The sequence below is a fragment of the Lutra lutra genome, chromosome 10, assembly GCF_902655055.1.
Source record: "Lutra lutra chromosome 10, mLutLut1.2, whole genome shotgun sequence".
Classification (NCBI taxonomy): domain Eukaryota; kingdom Metazoa; phylum Chordata; class Mammalia; order Carnivora; family Mustelidae; genus Lutra; species Lutra lutra.
Genome location: NC_062287.1, coordinates 36978703 through 36999338, shown reverse-complemented (window position 1 = coordinate 36999338; position 20636 = coordinate 36978703). Strand labels below are relative to the sequence as shown.

The window sequence follows — 20636 nt, the reverse complement described above, 5'->3', positions numbered from 1 at the left end:
TCTATGTATTTGTTAAATATATAACTTACAGAAACACTAGCCTTTAGAAATGGAGACCAGTAGACCATCCTTCTATACTAGGTGGAATGAAGTCCAAATTATCAATTATTCTGTTTCAAACACTCATAGAAGAGGAAAACTGAAAACTATCACCTCTCTTGGTTGAGAACTATGTCTCACAACTCTCACTCAAGAAATGCAAATGTATCTCACTATACTAGAGTTTACAGACTTATAAAAGGAAAGGAAATAAAATCATCAGGGCACTTAGATGAAAACTCAGCAATTAGTAATAAAAACAATGGGTCAGTTCACTTCTATATACTTTTCTGTTCTTTTTGGGTACTGAGAATTTCTATCTAGGTTGAAGGAAAGAAAACATATAAGAAAATCCTTGAAGGTACGGTGGTCATAGTTTTAAGCAAGTTACTTTGTGTACCTGATATCCTCATCCATGAAATAAGGATAATCATAACACCTACCTCAAAGGGTGGTATGGTGCAAAGCCTAAAATTAAGGCTCAACATTATGAGGTGCTTTGACATCTGATAAAATAAGTAGGATCTCAAATAACCTAACTATAAATTCCCATCCTCACACTGTTCACATGGGTAAGGTCCCCAGACCAAACAACCCTCCTTACCACATGGACCAGGTACAATTATGCTTTTCTCCAACTAGCAAGTTTCGATTCCCCACCAGTCCATGGAATTATTCAAACAAGCCAATCACAGAGTCCCACAAGAACCAAGGGGGTATCTCAACCTCTTGATATGACAAAGCCTCCCTCCCACAGTCCTTAGTTTTTCACTCCTGAGTGCAACCTCCATGCAGCCCTGCGGGGTGTGCAGTGTTTTCTTTCCCTGGGCTGTGAGTAGGTAGAACAAACTGCTGATCTCATCTGTCCAGTGCTGGGTGTTGTGTGTCTGGCCGTCCTATGACCCAAAGTTGGGGATCTCTCCCTCACCAAAGGGGTAAGTAAGAAGCCATTAAAACAAGTCATGACAATAATTATATGAGTGAATATCCGTAGACTTCTTAGAACAGTGTCACATTATCAGCTACATATCTGCTATTATTAGAATTAGTCAATATTGAGTTCACAAAGCACAATGTAATTAGTCAAAATGTTTAAACGTCACCTAACAAGTTAAAGGAAAGATTTATAGAATAGACTGAATTTATAAAACTATTCATTGGCTCACAGTAGTCCCTTAATTCAAAATTTTGCTCATCAAATGTCTCAATTAAAAATGGAAAACAGAATTGGAAAATATAGCCACTTAAGTGAGGAACATTCACTAGCACAGTAACTAGTTATAGATACTCTTTAATGAGTAGATGATCATTTTCAAGAATTCAAATTTAGACTGAAAAAATTCTTAAAAATACAGTCACCAAGACCACATCACTCTGCTTTGAAAATTAAAAAGATATCTAATACTTAACTAGTCTTTTCCACACACTGTATTTACATGATTGACATTTTATTCATGCCTTCATAACTGTTACTAAAGTAACAACTGATGAATATCTGTAAAAAGCCAAAATAATATGTTTTCCATTTTTACCTCCTTTCTTAGCTATTTAGAAAACATATTTCTCTCCAACCACATAGTAACTGAAACCTAGGTCATATTTTGTATGCCCTTTTATTCTTCAAAAATGCGGGAATATAAATATAAATTAAATAACTATTAATTAAATTGTTTCAGGGGCACCCGGGTGGCTCAGTCAGCTAAGCCTCTGGCTTTGACTTCGGTTCTCATGATCGCAGGGTCCCCAGATGGAGCCCTGAGTCTGGCTCTTGCTCAGTGGGGAGTTTGCTCGAGATTCTCTCTCTCTCTCCCTCTTGCCCTCCCCCTGCTGTCACAAGCCGTCTCGCTCTTGCTCTCAAATAAACAAATAAATCATAAAAAATAAATTATTTCATACGGTAACCATCTTTCCTTATCCTTAGGTCTTAATGAGTAACACCTCGAGATAAACATATAATAGTCAAATTAAATATTTGAGAAATTCTTGGAATTTGTACAAGAAGTCTTATCTACCATATAGTCTAAAAGTAGAGCAATACAATAGCAGCTATCTTTTGGATTCAAATTTAAAAAGAAAAAAACTAAATTTCTGTTTAAATACTAGTAAGTACAACAGGTTCCTAAAGAGAAATCTTGGAATGACGCATATGATAACAGAACGGAAACTGCTATCCAGATAGCTACAATACCTTCATTCATTTCCAGATTGTACACATCGATGTCTACACGTTTCAGTCCTTACGAACCACCTGCACACACAGTATTATTCCTTGGGCAATTACCACAGCTACTATGGATATCTATTTTATCTATGAGCTTTTGTTTATGTCTCAATGGGCCTTTAATTTATCATCTCATTTGGATTTGCTCTCTGCACTGAAATTATTTGTTCTACTTATTTCAAAATAGTAATAGTTCTTAAAATTTTTATGAAATACACACTTATTGGGGAAACAAAAGACAATAACAGGAAGTAAATGATAAAAATAATTTCCAGCAATCAATCCCATCGCCCGGGAATTGACATTACTAATTTGAGTCCACACTTCCTTTTTAAGTAATTATTTTAGAGAGAGAGAGAGCGTGGGTGTGAGTGGGGTCGGAGAGGGAGAGAATCTCAAGCCAACTCCCTGCTGAGCATGGAGCCCAATGTGGGACTTGATCTCAGGACCCCGAGATCATGACCTGAACTGAAATCAAGAGTCAGATGCCCAACTGACTGAGCCACCCAGGCACCCCTGGAGTCCACCTTCTAGTTTCTTTACCTTTTTAAGAATGAAAATGGTACGAAGTTATAGGACGTCAAAGGATATCCTTTAAAAAAAGAAACCCAGCCTTTTCTACTCAATAACCTATTACGGACAATACATTCACTATTCACTTCAATGCACAAATCTAATCCCAAGAGCAGTCCAGTATACCACTGCATTTAGGTCACATATCTGTTCAGTTGATTCCCTTATTAAGAGTAACCTCAGACCAGGAAGTATTTACTGATGATACTTTAAAAAGTAAGAGATGATTCACCTGGAAATGAACCCTTACTGAGATAAGGCTTAGTTGAGAAGGAAATACATACAGAAAAGACAAAAGATTACAGATGATAATGTGGTTTTATTCTTTAGCTTCTACTAAACAGCACTCTCACGGACATTCATGGAAGGCGAGGTGGCCCAACAGTGAGAACCAAAGTTTTGCCTCTTAAGTAGGTATGGATGCAGAGGGAACAAGGAAGGCAGGCAGGTTGCCAGTGGAGTCTCCTAAGTGATCCGTAGACACAAAATTATAGGAAGCAGTTGGGGGAAAAAATAGGCACGAAGTGTTGCTTTTATTTTTAATCTTGTCACTGCTTCCAGTGTTCCCCGGAGAATTCGATTTAAATATAATCAAGAATGACCCATAATTTAGTATTTTTATTCTTTATGAGAATAAAATTACAACTAGAGCTAAGCAACCTTTTTTTCCTCAGGCAGGGGCCCCAATCCTAAACTTATATCTGAGCTGCTCAAATTTTCCATTAATCTGAAGATAATAATTATTGCTCCTTAATTAAGGGAAGGATTGTTGTATAGCATTTTGAAATGCTCAGATGAAAAGTGCTATGTAAAAAAAAAACATGTTATGCTAGCTTCATCAGACAGGCAATAACTGACAGGAAATATTCTCATACCTTCCTTTTGCTGCACTGCTATTTTAGACCATGAAAATGCCTTTCTAAATTTCCTTTTTTATGAGTCTCAAAGTCAAAAGCTGACTGCCCATTGCCATGGAGACAGTTCTATTTAAGGTACTATATTAGTCCTTTCCTCGCAGAAGGATAGAAAAGTGGTCAATAGAAAAGCATCACTCTCCATGGGTTAGAATTAAGTAATTACATATGGTTCTGGGGGCAGCAAACACATAAATAGAAATTTAGGAGTAGGGGGCAATTTAATACAGTTTGTTATTTTTCTTGAGAAAGGTCAACACAGGTTAGATTTCACCACTAAGCTAGAGACGATAAGAGAAAAACTCCCATTACCTCAAAATTATATGCAACCAAATAAGAAGATAAAATTATTTCTATTTACTATCCTAGAAAGAACTGCAACTGGCCGAAGCAATTTTTCCTTTCAAAGAGCAATCTTTTATCTTTTGGATTTTAGAAAGCCCCAGTATAAGAGACATTCCATAAGTTTCCTTTGTGTTAATTTTCAGACTTCCTGATTCGGCTTTCTGACATCCCATCTGAAATTGAAGAATAAGCAACTAGTTTATAGGTAAAGAGGAATACCCATAATTTACACGTATGTTTAAATTTGTCTAAGGGACTCAAAACAAAACAAACAAACAAAACAATCAAAAACTTCCAATCTTTCAATACTAAACCTTTCTTTAGGACAAATATTATCACTTCTCTTTCTGTTTCAGGGGAAAAAAAAAAAGGTCCAAAATTATAATCTTCTGTGAAATAAAAATAATTTAAGATGGTGAGACCCATCCAAGTCTATCAATGTTGGTACTAAAACACTATTTTTATGTAAATAAGCAATCTCAAAAGATATTTTCATTTGAGTTCAGTCATAAAACAGCTTCTAAAACCCAACTCTCTTTTTTTCCCTTAAGCTAAAGTTCAGAATCCAGCAACAATAAAATAAGACATTATATTTCTTAGGGTAAGAGCATGTTGTACCAGATGGTCTCAAATCTGTATTTTTTTAAACAGGCAAAGAAATCTTTCTGATTCTAGAGCTGATACTCTTTATTATCTATAAAGAGTAGGGATTTCATACTGACTTAATTTGAAACAATTTCCTCTTCTTACCCCATTTCTCAAACAATCGATAATGCATATTGGAAATAAAATGAACACATACAATTTTGATTTGTAGAAGCATTTGGTTAATAACTGTAGACCAGTGGTTCTCGATCCTTAAGAACCCATCAGGATCACCTGGAGGGGTTTTTACAAAACAAATGGGCAGGCTCACCTCCAAAATTTCCGATTCAGCAGAGCAGGGTCAGGGCCCCAAATAGTGCATTTCTAACAAACTCCCAGGTGATGCTGATGTTCCTGGTTCCAGGACCACACTTCAAGAACCATTGTCCTGGACATTAAATAGGCTTATTAGCTTACAGAATTGTTATCCTGTTAATATATCACTTCCATCTTTCCCCAAAGGAACCATTTTAAATAAAACAATAGCTTCGGTCTCAGGGGTGGGTCTGGGGGAGGACAGTCAATCTTAGCAATTTGGAAAGGATATCCATTCAATCAAAACCAAGTTAATTCCTAACACTTGTTATCCAGTGGTTAGGCAGCTGCTGGGGTTACAATGACATTCAGGAAAACAAACCCTTGACCAGCAAAAGAAGGTTGCATCTCCTGTGGATTCAACTGGCCTTGAACAGCAGTTATCTACTATAAACTTGTGTGGAGAAACTTAGTAATTGAATGTAAATGTTTTCTTAGAAATAACTGTAAATTATGCATTTACATATGATCCAGAAAACGTATGTATCAACATTTCTGGGAGTTCAATCTAGCTTCCCACTAATTTACATTTTCATTTGAGACATCCCTTATCTTGAATTGATCTACAACTGACAGGACATTGCATTTTGGTTTTCAAGTGCTCTACAGCTCTGTCAAATAGTTGATTATCCATAAACACTAAAAAGCATTAAAAGGACTATAAAGATAGAATAAAAAGAAGTATCCTTTTATAATAACAATATACTCCTCTACTATTTTAGGGGTATGAAATGTATACCTGTCACTGACAAAGTAATGAGCTAGCTAGAAGTATCGGTAGACAAACTACTTCATTCTCATGACATCAGAGTACCTTTGATAAGTGGTAACATTGTGGTTTATTAAAAGCTAAAACTGTTAAAATGTACAGGCAGGGCAAATTCAGCCTTTAGTGGCATTCTAAAGCAAAAGCTGTAACATCTGATAGCATACTGATAGTAGGATTCTGAGTGAGTTTCTTACTCAGTTTTTAAACAAATTCAACTGTTTCTATAAATATCTGAAGTTAAATGGAGTTATCATCAAGGTACTCATTAATGATCAATTCTTTCCATTTGCCACTGTGACAAACATTGTCTCTGCAATCGCTTTAATAAAGACCATTAGTAAAGGAAACAAAAGAAAAAAACACATAGATGTACTTACCTTTAAAAGCTTACCATCAACTAAAAGTAAATTATTTTCCACGAATAGCTGCTTTTACATCATAGGATTTGTTTTAGAAACCCAAGTGCATCAATCCTAAAATTTATGTGGAACCACAAAAGATCCAGAACAGCCAAAGCAATCTTGAGGAAAAGAGTAAAGATCACACTCCCTGATTTCATCTATTACAAAGCTCTGGTAATCAAAATAGTATAGTATTGGCATAAAACAGATATGTAGATCAATGGAACAGAATAGAGAGCCCAGAAATAAACCCAAGCATATATGGTCAATTACTTTACAACAAAGGAGGCAAGAACATACAGTGGGGAAGGACAATCTCTTCTAAAACTGGTGCTGGGAAAACTGGAAGAAGGAAATTGGACCACTATCCTAATCCATACACAAAAACTGACTCAAAATGGATGAAAGACCTGAATGTAAAACTAGAAGCCATGTAACTCCTAGAAGAAAACAATGGTGTTAATCTCTTTGACATCATTCTTGTTTATGTTTTTGTTTTTTTTTTAAATCTGACTCCAAAGGCAAAGGCAACAAGAGCAAAAATAAACAAGTGGGACTGCATCAAACTAAAAAGCTTCTGCATAGCAAAGGAAACCAAAATAAAAAGGCAACCCACTGAATGGGAGAAAATATTTGCAAATCATATATCTGAAGAGAGGTTAATACTGAAAGTACATAAAAAACTGGTACAGTAACAAAAACCTCCAAATAACCCAATTTAAAAAATGAGCAGAGGATCTAAATAGACATTTTCCCAAAGACATTAAGATGGTCCATAGGCGCATGAAGAGATGCTCAACGCCACTCATCACCAGGGAAATGCAAATAAATCAAAACCACAATGAGATATCAGCTCGCACCTGTCAGAATAGCTATCATCAAAAGGACAAGAGAAGGGAACCCTTGTATATTGGTGGTGGGAATGTAGATTGATACAGCTACTATAGAGGACAGTATGGAGGCTCCTCAAAAAAACTGAAAGTAGAACTGTCATATGACCCAGCAATTCCACCTCTGGGTGTTTATCTTAAGAGAACAACAAGCCTAACACCTAAAAAGGTATCTGCATCTCTAGTTCACGAAAGCATTATTTACAACAGACAAGGACATAACCTAAATGCCCATCGATGAATGAATGGACAAAGATGATGTCCCGTGTGTGTGTGTGTGTGTGTGTGTGTGTGTGTGTGTGTGTGTGTATGTATATATGATGGAATACCACTCAGCCATGAAAAAGACTGGAAACTTGTGCTTTGCAACAAGGAGAGACCTTGAGGGTATTATGCCATGTGAAATTAGTCAGACAGAGGAAGACAAATACTATATGGTTTCAGTTACCTCTTGGAAATCTAAAAAAATAAATGAACACACAAAAAATCAAACTCATACAGAGACTAGATGGGTGGAGAGGAGAGACACAGGGGAGAAGACAGTGGAGGGGTGGGCAAAATTGGTGATGGGGGACTATACAGCATGGTGACTGTACTACTGGCAGCACAATGGAAAGTTGCTAAGAAAGTAAATCTTCAAAGTGCTCATCACAAGAAAAAAAATGTCATTAACTTTGTGTGGTGTCAGGCGGTAACTAGACTTATTGTGGTGATCATTCAGCAAGGTATACAAATGTCTAAGCATTATGCTGTACACCTGAAACTAATATAATGTATATCAACTATACTTTAAAAATAAAACCAAGAACACCAGATTAGTGATTACTTCATAACATAAAAGAGAACTAGATAAGCAAAATCATACATATGAGTACTTGGGTTATAGAAATTTAATTCTCCTATATAGAATCATAACAATATGCAATCATAATAAGAGTTGGTCAAAAGAACTCCCTACCAGATCTAGTACGAAGCACACAATATTAAAATGCACAGCTTGTCTATCAATCTTCACTTCAGTGAAAATTCTGATTCAGGGTCTGAATCTTGCACTTGGTACTGGCTTTGTCATTGCTCTAGACATCATTAGATCTCAACCATGGAAGAAATCATATACCGATAGTTTTACAAGGGTGCAACCCTGGTAAATGGTGCCATTTTATATTCACTGACTAAATACTCAGTGTGAAATTTTAAAACTCTTCATCTTAAAAAGTATCTTAAAAAGTAAAAAGAATAATTAACGATTTTCCATTTTTGAATTATTGACAGCCATCACTTCTGCTCACCAGAGGAGGTGAGCACATACTGCCTCTCCTCACACATACTGCCCATCCCAGCACTCGGGTACTACCCTTGTCAGCTCTGGAGTATGTGTTTGTCTCACTTACCATATGACACAGTTCTTGAATGCCACTATGTTAATGTTGGTGAAGAAATTAAGACAAAGAATTCAACACTTTAAAATTCACTATAGAAAAAGTATGATGCGTGTCACGTTGCCCATCTGTAGTCATAAGAAGCGTCTAGGGAACTATCCTATATTCCACTCAAGACCTTAAAGACACTATGGATGACAGAGCTCTGAAATCCTAACATGGGGATTCTGACCAGCACAAAGAACACATTTAGAATCTTAAGCAACCAGTTTTGCACTATGGTCTCTCAAATCAAATCATTCACTAGTTAGGTTTTGCAAAATTCTCAAAATGTAACTGTAATTAAAATGTAAGGCTGTGGAATATATAATGGTACTCCTACTAAAAACCCAACAAGGTATGACATGGGGTTACTGCAAAAGAGCTTAAAAAAAGGGGGGGGGAACTCTATGTTTTTAAGTGTTTAATGGCCTGACAAATGTGCTTTCAAGGATATTTAGTATTTACAGATTTTTTGAAATTTTACTTTGGATAGATTCAAATTATGTTATCTAACCAGGTACTAAAGACAAGTCATTCTAATTAGATGTTTTTGCAGATTTGCTGTTTATTCATAGTCAGCTTTGGATTCATTTTGCACACTAATGAAAATACAGTTCGAATGATATAGGAATTTTTCTTTTTTTAGGGAGGTAATATACTGTCTATATGTTAGTAATGAGCAGGCACAATCCAGAAAAGTCAGCTAATCTAGACCTCTGATGCCCACTTCCTTGCACTGTCCCCTACACCAAGAGGTCAGCTAGCTAGACTGCTGGCTACATCCAGCCTGCCGTCTCTTTTTTTACTGCCTGGGTTTTATATTTTTAAATAATTGAAAAAAAAAAAAAACCAAAAGCATATTCATGACATGGGAAAATAATATAAAATTACAACTGCAGTGTCCATAAAGTTTTATCAGAATAAAAGCCACATCCATTCCTAAGTATTCCTTTATGCAAGAGACATACTTAGTATTTAGTGCCCTTAAGAATGAGGGGAAATATGTGTTTAGGCACATAGAAATGTAAAAACAATTCTTTTTTGATAAAAATATGTACATTCCCATTTTATGCTTATTCTCTATGAGTTGTCTAGGGCTGGTTTTGCCATCCAAGGACAGAGTTGAGTTGTTGCATGGAAACTACCTAGGCCTCACTTTGGGCTTGTGAACCTAAAATATTCACTATCTAGTCCTCTGCAGAAGAAATTTGCCAAACACTATTTATACCATCTGTCAAATGGGGGGCATAACTAGTGAAGCTCTCTTTCGGAGATCCAGATGTAGACTGTATCGTCACCCAGCTTACGCCAAGAACCCTGATGTCCTCACTGTCTGTGTTTTCAGCACTTAACAGGTAGGAGCATCTGAGGTTTGCTGAATGAATATATAAAAGAATGACAGATATTAATATAATATGTGAGTGGTTTATAAATGTTAGCAGCCTTTACATTTCTTGCCTGTTTAAAAGTATGAAGGCCATGAAGGAGTAGTAACATTGAGATACAGAATAAGCATAAAATGGCAATGTATGTAATTTTATGGAAAAAGAGAATTGTTTTCACATTCATATTTGCCTAAACATATATTTTCCCCCATTTTTAAGAGCACTAAATACTAAGTAGGTCTCTTGCATAAAAGAACAATTATGAATTCATACTAGTCTTGGGTATTCAACAATGCACTTTGCCTAAAGAATATTAAAACTTAGACCTTGTGGTTATCTTAATAGCTACCCAATATAAAACAATAGCTTACAAGATTATTAACTATATAGGTCATACTCTATTAAAAAATAAAAGTACAACACAAATAGATATTCTGCACCCCCCCCAAGAATTCACTAATTTCAGCTAATCTATTATACAAAAAGGTTTATAGAAAAGAATTTGAATATTATTTGGGATTTAGTGCTGAGATACCTTTAGCTTAGGTGATTTTTGTTTTAATCCCCTTTTGGTGGAGTAAATTTGCTGGGTGTGTTTTCCCTTATTAATTTATACCAAAAAAATTAAGATATACAAGTTAAATCCCTAATCTCATATAAAGAAGGAAACTTTCTGAGGAGTTAATTTTTTTTTTTCATTTATATTACCTTAAAGACAAAATGTATAGTAAAAAATATCCCACCCAGCTTAAAATGAACTGTGCTGGGCCAGGAAGAAAGTATAGGAAGAAAGTATAAAGCATACAAGGATAAGCCAGCTTGATGTTGGGCCCTTGGTTATCCCAACACCTCACCATCACCCAATATTTATCCCCTTCTTCATTTCAACTGTTACTTGAATACTGGGTAGAACTGCATCCAAGGAATTTTCCTGTTAGACACAATAACCAAATGTAGTCTCAGAGGGAACATATGACAAAATATTTTTGGTCAAAATCATTTACCCTTTTTACTGTTAAGCATTTAAGTTAGGAAAGCCCTCTAGTGAAGCAGTTACTTAGATTTTGGAATGAAATTTCCCCTGGAGACAATGTTATACCTAGTGGTTAGGTTTCCAAGCTAATGAGTAAAGGCGTGTTGATATAACTGTAATATTAATAGTAGTTAACTAGATATCTTACTGTGTTTCTATGGAGAGACTCTCAAGAGTTCTAATTTACAAATAGCAGGACCACATCGTCCCACAAACTCCTCTCCCCACCATAAACCCTTTGTAACAATGGTAACTCCTCTGTAAGTCTTCTGCAGATGTCGCATACAAAAGGTAGGTAAGGAGAGGCCAGTGGCTGGACACCAGTCCCAGGATCTGGGCTTCCTTCTAGCATCATTTTTGCCTTACCACAGAAAGCCAATATGGAATATGGTGGAAATGAGCATTTATGTTACATCTTCATAAATAACTCTTTTTTACTGCAAAATGTCACTAAAAATTGAGAACATTTCTTTAGAGGTCCTACTCAAGAAACAAAACACTCAAAATGTTTCTAGACAATGTTTTGTGTCAGATCTATGTCAGCAGTATTGAATGCATCAGTGTTGCTGAACTAATGAATGACTGATTGGCAAAAGAAATAGGTCAATGTTTGCTGGAAAGTTAGGAAAAATCCATCCTGGGATTAGGAAGAATGATCAAATAATTAACAACAGACCTAGGTAACAGAGCTAACTAGATAGGCCAAAACTTTCGATGAGAATCTCAATTTGTTTGTCAATCGATTTAATCTTTTAAATAAATTTGCATTCCTAATATAAAAATAAAGTAGAAAATATCTGAATTTGAAATCCCTATTAATCTCTTGATGAATCAAGTCCTAGTAAGTTTTATTAATTTCACATTTTGTAAAACTTGTTCCATAAAGAAAACGTGTAATGTAAGGAAATTCGGTGTTTGTATCTGTATAAGGAGATAGACCTGGTTTCAAATCCTGAGTCTACCACCTATTGGTACTATGACCTTAAACAAGTAATTAAAGCTCTCTGAGCCCTAACTCTTCAACCATAAAATGTAATAATTCTTTATCGGATCATCATGATGATTAAATGTGATACATATGCAGGGCTTATATAGTTAAGTTTATGGCACACAGGAGGTATTCAAAAGAAGCTAGTGGGTTGCCTGGGTGGCTCAGTCAGTTGGGCGTGTGGTATGGAGCCCCACATCTGGCTCCCTGTTGAGCAGGGAGTCTGCTTCTCCTTCTCCCTTTGCCTGCTGCTCCCCCTGCTTGTGCTCCCTCTCTCTGTCAAATAAATAAAACCTTTAAAAGCAGCTAGTATCGTTACTGACATTATAAAATGCACTTCAAGACTAAGGGTTATGATCTCAGGTAATTACAATAATCTTTCACAGAATCCAGCTTTAGTTAGCCAGGAGGTTAATTTCAGCCTTCTCAATATTCAGCCTATATCTATAATTGGAAAGAGAAATTCCATTTCTTCAAGCGACTAGTTTCATCTTTGCAAGAGCGGGAGATGTAAAAATAAAATATGTAATAGAAATGAGAACATATACCTACCTCCACTACAAGTAGTTGTTAATTAGTAGAAAAAATAAGTCTCACTCAAATGTATATTTTACACTTTAAGAAATCTCTGGCCCAGGAAATAACATGGCCCTAAATCAGCCATTTTTATACTTGTTCACCCTTATTCATATATGATATGTTTAATATATTCTTCATGAAATCTAAGGTTAAATGCCCATTACTCCTTATTGGAAGCTTTGAGCAACAAAATGCAAGGTTATTCCAAACCACCATGAAACATCCCATAATATTCATGTGTCCCTCCGGGGGCAGTCAATATCCTGGCCCATAGACCAAAAAGTGACTCACTTCTGGGTGGATCTAAAAAAGTAAAGGCTAACTAAGGGGCAGTCCAGGCCCAGGAAGAGTTGTCTGGTTCAGTTACCAAGGGAGTGCTTGCTGGCCAAGGGGATCACAGCTGGCTTTGGAGATTTCCAAAATAAAGGGCTTGGGGGAAGTGGAAGAGGGAAAGGCTTAGCCGGAATAATATGTGAAAAGAACCTTAGAAAGGGGCCTACAGAGAATCTTTAAGTTTGAAGGTAGGTCCTTAGTAATCCAAAACTGCCACCCCTTATGGAACCTAGCACATTCCAGGAGGTAGAGTATATGTCCATGACAAAGCAATGGCTATTTTGCATTTCTGAAAAAGACCAATAGCTAAGGCCATTGTCCTGACCCTCTTAGTGAACTGACATTCCAGCCCCCTATCTGAACTCCCTCCAAAACATAGCTTATTTCACTGAAACATTCCCATGGTCATGAAGATGGTAAAGTCATCTTTGCCACTGAACTCAAAGTATTCTTTCTTCGTAGAGAACAAAATATGACTGTAAAGACCAGACATATCAGACAAATATCAAACCTATTCTGGAAAATGAGAAAAGTTCTCATTTTATCAGATTATATTATATTCAATATAAGTATACTGCTAATGTTTATAAGAGCAACAGATCTTTAAATGAGAATTCTAATTTTGCTAAAAATAAACTTTCTGTTAACTAGATCCCAAATAAGAGGAAACCTAGTAGGGGAAAGATATATGTAAATAATTGTTAATTACAGTTTAATGTGTTAAGTATGATAAATGCAGTATATTTGGGCAGAATAGCCGTCCTGAGGAGCTAGAAGGAAAGTGGTTTAAAGATCAGGAAACACTTTGGAGATGTCACAAGCTCTGAAGATTTTTGAAAGACAAATCAGAATTCTACATGTTAACTGTAGACTTAGATGGTATAGGATATATATTTTTAAGTAGTTTATACCTCATCTACTTATGCACTTAAGGTAACTGTGTGGGACACATCATCAATCATTTTGGTTTTCCATGTATTTACTGTATATGGGTGAATCCCACCTTCTCCCCCATCCCTGCCCCCCACCACAGTGGTATCCTAGGGATAGTCTAGATACTGGTCGTCATTTACAGGTCTCACCAGATCTAATCGAATAAATAGAGCCTTATGCCCATGCCTTCAAGACCACACTGAACTGCAGGTGACTGTCTGTTGTAGCTTGTGCGGATAGAGTAACCTGCACCCCCTATAGGCAAAATAGAAAACGCCCTGTCTTTGAGGATTGTAGTATTTAGGGACTCCCACATTCAGAGCTGTCCTATCTCCTATCTACAGTGGTGGTTTTCTTTTCCTTTATTCTAGCAATGCTTGTTATCAGCAGTCTACAGTAATACTTCTCTGATTCTTTCTTGTCTCTTCTTCTTCTGTTGCTTCTCCCACATGTCTCAACTTTCAAGAAAAAAGGCTAACCTGGCTACTCTGAACCTTTCCTTTTCAGCCAAGAGCCAACTGATTAGAACACAATGGACAAAATCTTTGGATCTGACCGTTCATTGCCGAGTACTTAGAATATTCTCTCAGAGCCAGAGACGTGTTTGTCCCCCACCCTGGTTTTTACCAGGTAAGGGGATGCTCACGAAAAGTAAAGATCATTTCTAGTTAGCCTAACCCTTACTGTGAGAGTGGAGAAGCTTCTACGATGTCACTGAAAAGGTGCTGGGCAGCCTCTGCAAGTGATCCTCACACAGAATAGAGTTGACTGGGTTGGTCTCATCTACATTTTCTGTGAGCGATATCTGCCTTTTGTTTTCCCCATAGATTCCTGAGAATTACATTTATATGCACCATACATGTATATGAACTCTGGCTCAACAGTTCTCAAATGTTCTGGTCTTGGAATTCCTTCACACTCTTAAAAATTTCAGAGGGAACCAAAGAGATTTTGTTTGTGTATGGATTATAACTGTCAATATTTACTATATTAGGAATTAAAACTGAGAAAATGTTAAATGTTAATTCACTTAAAATAATAAATCCATTACATGTTAACATAAGGCACATATTTTTAGGAAAATAACTTTATTTTCCAAAACAAAAAAATAGCGAGCAGAGTGACATTTATGGCTTGCAGATCTCTTTAGTATCTGTTTAATAGAAGACAGCTGAATTTTCTATCTGATTCTGTATTCAATCTGTTGCAATGTTTTGATTGAAGTATGAGAGGAAAATCTGGCCTAACACACACATTAAGAAGTCGGGAAATGAAGGAGTTAACTGTGAATATGCTTCTTTGATAGCACACCAAAACTCCACAAGCTGAGCTTCCTAATAGTTCCTTACAATGTGGAATCTGAAACCCTATCAGGAAATGAACCTTCCCTACCCTATTATATTAAAATCTATTTGCCTAGCTTGCACTTCCAATGGATCTTTTACCCATCCATGTAGGCTTTTGATAAACATTTGCTCAAAAATGAGCATTTTTACTCATTGAAGAACCACTGACAACATTCATTGCCATAAAGAGAAAGAATGGCCAGATGGAGCATTTGGGGGATCTAGAGCCATTCAGAGACGCTGAAGATATTCCCTGGCAGCTTCAATACTTCAGGGGACCATAAGAATATTGTTTTATTACAGAAGTGGTTCTAAGAATTAAATGGACCCTTTTACAAGTTGTAGGATAGAGGTCATGGCACTTAAATTTTCTGTGAGAAGCAACTGAGATAATGTGAAAGCACTCTAAAAATAGTGAATGAAAGTCTAGACAAAACTTGAGTTATTACCGAATACTTTCGAAAAGGAAAAATGGGGTAGAGATGGGGAGAAGAGACTGACACCTTTCCTCCCATAACTCTTTTCCTAAATTAGAACTATTCTTTGCTTTACCCTAGATATCCCCAACTTCTATTAAATATAGTCATCTTTGACTTTTTAGTCCTTTCAAACTAAATACTAATTTTCCTCATCTTCCGAAGTGTTGAAAAGGCGATTTCATTTTATGTAATTACTGAAAAAAATAAAAGCAATGCACTGGATTAGTACATAAGAGGGGGAGGAATAAGTATAAATAGAAATATGCAAATCAAAAACCAGTATGTTGATCATTCTAACCAAAGCATAGTATCTTTACCTCTCATTTACAGACATCATAGTTAAAAAGGACAGAAAAGTGAAGACTAACCAAATTACTCACTATGTACTGAAATATATTGCTGTAACTCACAAAGAACTACAGTGACCTGGAAAAATAAATAGGCTCCTATGTTTCTTATATTTATAAGTTACACTTCATGGTTTACAAAGCACTTTAACACATTCTCTCTCTTGAGCTATGTAGCAACCTTTAAGTCAAACAGAAATTATCTACATTTTACAGAAAAAAAGTGTCTTCAAGGAAATTAACTAATTTGTCCCAAATTAAAAGACCTGCCAGAGACGTAACAAACTACAAGATCTATGAGAGACCATGAGCACATCTAGTGGCTTTTAGAAGTTATGTTTTGGCAGTTCCCAGGGGGTGGGAAGGTGGGAGAAGTAACAGAATCCCTTTTACAAATGAAATTTCAATTGGATCTGAACTATGCAATATATAAATATACAAAACAATGATTTTAATGTGTTTTAGTTATGAAGCAACAATTACTGTTAGCAGGAAGTTTGTTAACAAATAAAACTATAACAGTAGAAATATAACATGAGTAGATACACGTGGGAAGGATATTTTTTTAACCATCTTTCTTATCAATAGCATATTAACAAAAAGGTTCAAATACATGTATAAGCATAGCAGAACAAGCTTTAATTCACAGCCTGCACATAATAATCTTGTAACAAAAGATAACTTTTAAAACAATTTGTTAAAATTTGGTAAAACATATTTTGGTGTAGCTGTATTTTTAAGTTACGACTTAAGAATAAGTGTAATTGTATTTAAAAAGGCATTTTAGGGCTTCCTAAAAAGCAGCCTGAAAACCATTGTATAATGGTTTGCTATCATATATTCACTGCTTCATCTCTACCTAGTTAAGATAAACTAAGATAAAATAAGTAAAAAGATAAATTAGTAAAAAACTGATTTTGACAATCAAAAAAAATATATATATGAGAAACCTAATTAACCAAGAATACAGCTACAAAAATCAGCCAAAGCAATTACACTCTACATTCTACTGAATGAACCTTATAAAACTGCTATTAATTGACAATTTTAATTATAAAAGTGAGGTTCATATGGTTCAATTTAGTATTTCCCATTTTATTTTTGGAGTCCTTTCGCTTAAAAACCACCAAAAAGTTGCCAAAATAATTGATTATAGAAACAAAGTGGAAAAATGCAATACCCAACAAAAACCTATCTCTAGAACTACCTAAACACATTAAGAATTTTTAAATGTTAAAGTGCTATTTTATTCACTTCACTAGCACTGGCAGCTCCATACTCAAAAACATTGTAACATGCCCCCTTTCATTCATCAGAAGATTAGTGGACTGACGGTTACCTACCTTAATGCAGTTTGGTACTCCACTTTGGAATTTATCCAGTTGTCACCGGAATTTCTTCAAGAAACATGTATTTTACTTCAGAACTCATTAACTTTTCCAAAGTAAGTGGAAGCATTTCCTTTTTTATTAAAAACTTTATTGAATTATTTCATTGATAACAGAACTTAGAAAGAGTTATAGATGTGAGGATAGTCTGTTGTTCCTTCATTTGTTTCCCTGTATGGGAAATATATTCTTTTTACTAACCTAGGCTACCAAATTAGGCATATTCAATATTTTAAGAAGTCTTTCTACTTTGGAAGACACTGAATCAAAATTGTAAAAGCAATTCTAATAATGTATGTGACTCTCATACAATATATAACTCAATTTTCGGACATTGTTTAAACCAAGTTATTTCATTGAAGGTGAATCCAGTTCCTTTTGAAGTCCCCTCCCTCCAAATTCAACACATTGCAACAAATTAAGCTACTTAAAGAAAAAAGCTTCATGCCACATAAAAGGTGACTCTTTCCCCATCATTAATGAGGATTATAACAGCAAAGAGTAATTCACACTGGGTGTGCATGAGTTTCATTCTTCATTATGAACTGAACTAAAATTCAAAATGCTATGACTCACTTGGTTATTACTGAACACTTTATTAAGTGGAAAACAAGATAAATTCAAAGAATCACACTTTCAGAGTTACAGATGAATTTTAAAGTTATATAGTTTCTATCAAAAAGAAAATCATCTTTATTAGAAATAAACTCTTACATGCTATTTTTAGAATGATGAAGAATTTAAAATGCTAAACACTTGGTATCTTTTAAGAGCACTTAAGAATAGCACTCTTTAAAAGCTACAAATATTGCCAAGTCATGTCATAACTGGCTCAAACAATCCCATTTCCATCTAAAGTTATTTCATGCTACTGAATGAATCAATATTAAATACCTTGGAGTTACTAAAAGCTGTAATATTGGCAGAGGTACATAGCAATTACAAAATATGAAAATAGTGAATATCCATTTTCCATATACCTCTTTCTTTTAAGAATGACTAGAAATGAGGATGTTCTTTCTAGGCAAACAGAAATAAGTTTCTTAAAAGCTAAGAGAAAGATATAAAGAATGCCAGCAAAGAGCGATGATGGATCCATAGCCATGGTTCTCTTTAAAGAAAAACTAGATTTTGAAGCGTAATATCACCTCCAAACATTTTATTAGCCTACCAAATTGCCAGAGCCTTAAAAAAAAAAAAGTCAAAGTCAATATAGTCCTTTTGTTCCTTATTCAGTTAAAACAAAACAACTAGCTGTTATTTTAACCAGGCCTGAGTTTAATCAGATGTGTCTCAACCAACAATTTTTTCATGTTAAAGACATAACTTACCACTTTTGAAGTCAGGAAATAATAATAATAATTTTTTTTAAAAAGCTAGTTTCATATGACATCTGACCCTGAAGTGAAAGAGTTAACATTCAACTAAGCTGATCTGCACTTCTGATCCATTACATTTCTCACAAGCTGCCCTACCATGAGCTGAGCAAGTATCAACTGTAATTTGATCCCAGAGTTTATGGAAAAAAATAACTGCACATACTCAACATGCACATTTAATAAAAATCTGTTTCAAGAGAAACATATCCAATAAACACAATTTAAGGCATATTTAACCGTTCGATTAACTTCAAATCTGCAACCCTTTTGCTTTCTTCATGCTCTCAAAATAGTGGGGGGAAAAAGCAGCAGCCCTACTGCAGGGAAAAGAAGCTTGAAAAACAACTTTGATTGGCACTTGGCCTGACCCACAGAGGAAGAAAAACAGTTTTTGGACAAAGAGCGCAAATATTTGAGCTTGCTTACTTACATGCTTTCTTTTATTTTTAATATATAAATAACAGTCCCAATTGCACTGTATTTGGAGAAACTGACTAAAAACGGTGCGGTATTCGTCTTAGCCTTTCAGTCCCGATGCATTTGCACAGCTCAGCAATTTTAATTCATTTGTGCTGGACAAACAGAAGCACCTCAACTACTGTTTCCGCTTAATGAAATGTAAAAATACAGTTTGGAGAAAAAGAAAGTGATTATTATATTACCCAGTGGAGGCCGTTCAAGTCTGATTAAAAGCTTTTCTCGGTCTAAAGCGACATCTTCTCTCCCCTCCCCCACCCCTTAACGGAGTGATTAAGCCAAGTAAGCTAAACAATTCTGGAGTAAACTTTCTATCAGTCACTCGGGGAAGCAATAAGCTGATTTGTACGTCTGATTTTTCTGGACCTACACGGGGCGGGGGCGGGGGGGGGTACTGCTGAGGAGAGATAACCCGCGTCCACCTCTGTCTCCTCCTCCCCCAACCCCAGAGGAACTGTAAGGTCGAATAGCATTTCCCATGGGCATAAAGTTCAAGCTGCTTTACCAGTTCCTTTCAAGACCGAACTATAGACACAAGACTGCCGTCAGGAGAATGCAAAAAGGCGTGTTAAGGGAGAGCGCACAAGAAAGGCAGAAACGACCGAATAAACAAAACCCACCCCCGCCAAGAGTTAGCCACAGAGCAAAGAGGGAGCCAGGTTCCTCAAGACCAGACCAGGCTGTTCAGATTCCGCACCGACCTCCATCCACAGCACCCGGAGGAGGATCGCTCCCTCTCTCCGCCCGAAGAGCAGGCCGGAGGTGGCAAGGCAGGGAGGTGAGCCGAAAAACAGACTACTGGCAGCAAAAAGAAAATCGGAAAAAAAAAAATCCCCAACCCCTCGGGACTAGCATCTGTCCCGGCGGAGATAAAACGCAGCAGTGCAAACCTCCACCCTCAACCCACGCCCCCTTCTTCGGTCCCGGCCTGGGGAAGGTGCCCGGGGATCCCTTTGAGCCTCGCCCCAACAGTGCGCCCCGGGGCCGAGCAGCCCGAGCCCCGCCGGCAGGAAGCGCCCCTCTCGGGCTGGACCCCAGGCCGAGCCCGTACCTTCCGCAGCACTTTCCGGCAGTTGGTACAGAGCAGGTAGTTGGCGGCGGCCGACGGGCTGCTGCCGCCCCGGTTCATCGTGGCTGCGGGCGCCGAAGGAGAGGACGGACGGCGGGGCCGGGGCCGGGTATCACTGCGGCCGCCCGCGCCGCTGCGGAGTCGGACCGTCCCCCTGCCGCCGGCTGCGCTTCAGCCTCAGCCTCCCCCGGGCGGAATGTCGGGATGGGAGGCGACTGCCCGAGAACGAGCGGCGCTGCCCGAGGTGACCACCGCGGCGGCTGCCGAAGCGCCGGCGGAGACGGCGGCGGCTGCTCCTCACCGGCCCGTTGTTCCTCCCGCCCCCATCCTCCAGACCCCCGCCCCCGCCAGGCTAGGACGAGCAGCC

The 20636-nt window shown here is 37.1% G+C and overlaps 1 protein-coding gene across 2 annotated transcripts in view; it reads right to left on the bottom strand.

Annotated features, from left to right (window-relative positions):
• The window catches only part of SESN3 (sestrin 3), a 73671-nt gene extending 53293 nt beyond the window's left edge, over positions 1-20378 (bottom strand). For both annotated transcript variants that reach the window (XM_047690731.1, XM_047690733.1), the window contains exon 1: positions 20252-20378. In XM_047690731.1, the coding sequence (XP_047546687.1) occupies positions 20252-20329 (78 nt within the window). In that variant the 5' untranslated portion in view covers positions 20330-20378. The remainder of the gene's footprint in view (positions 1-20251) is intronic.
• Positions 20379-20636: the final 258 nt, after the last annotated feature.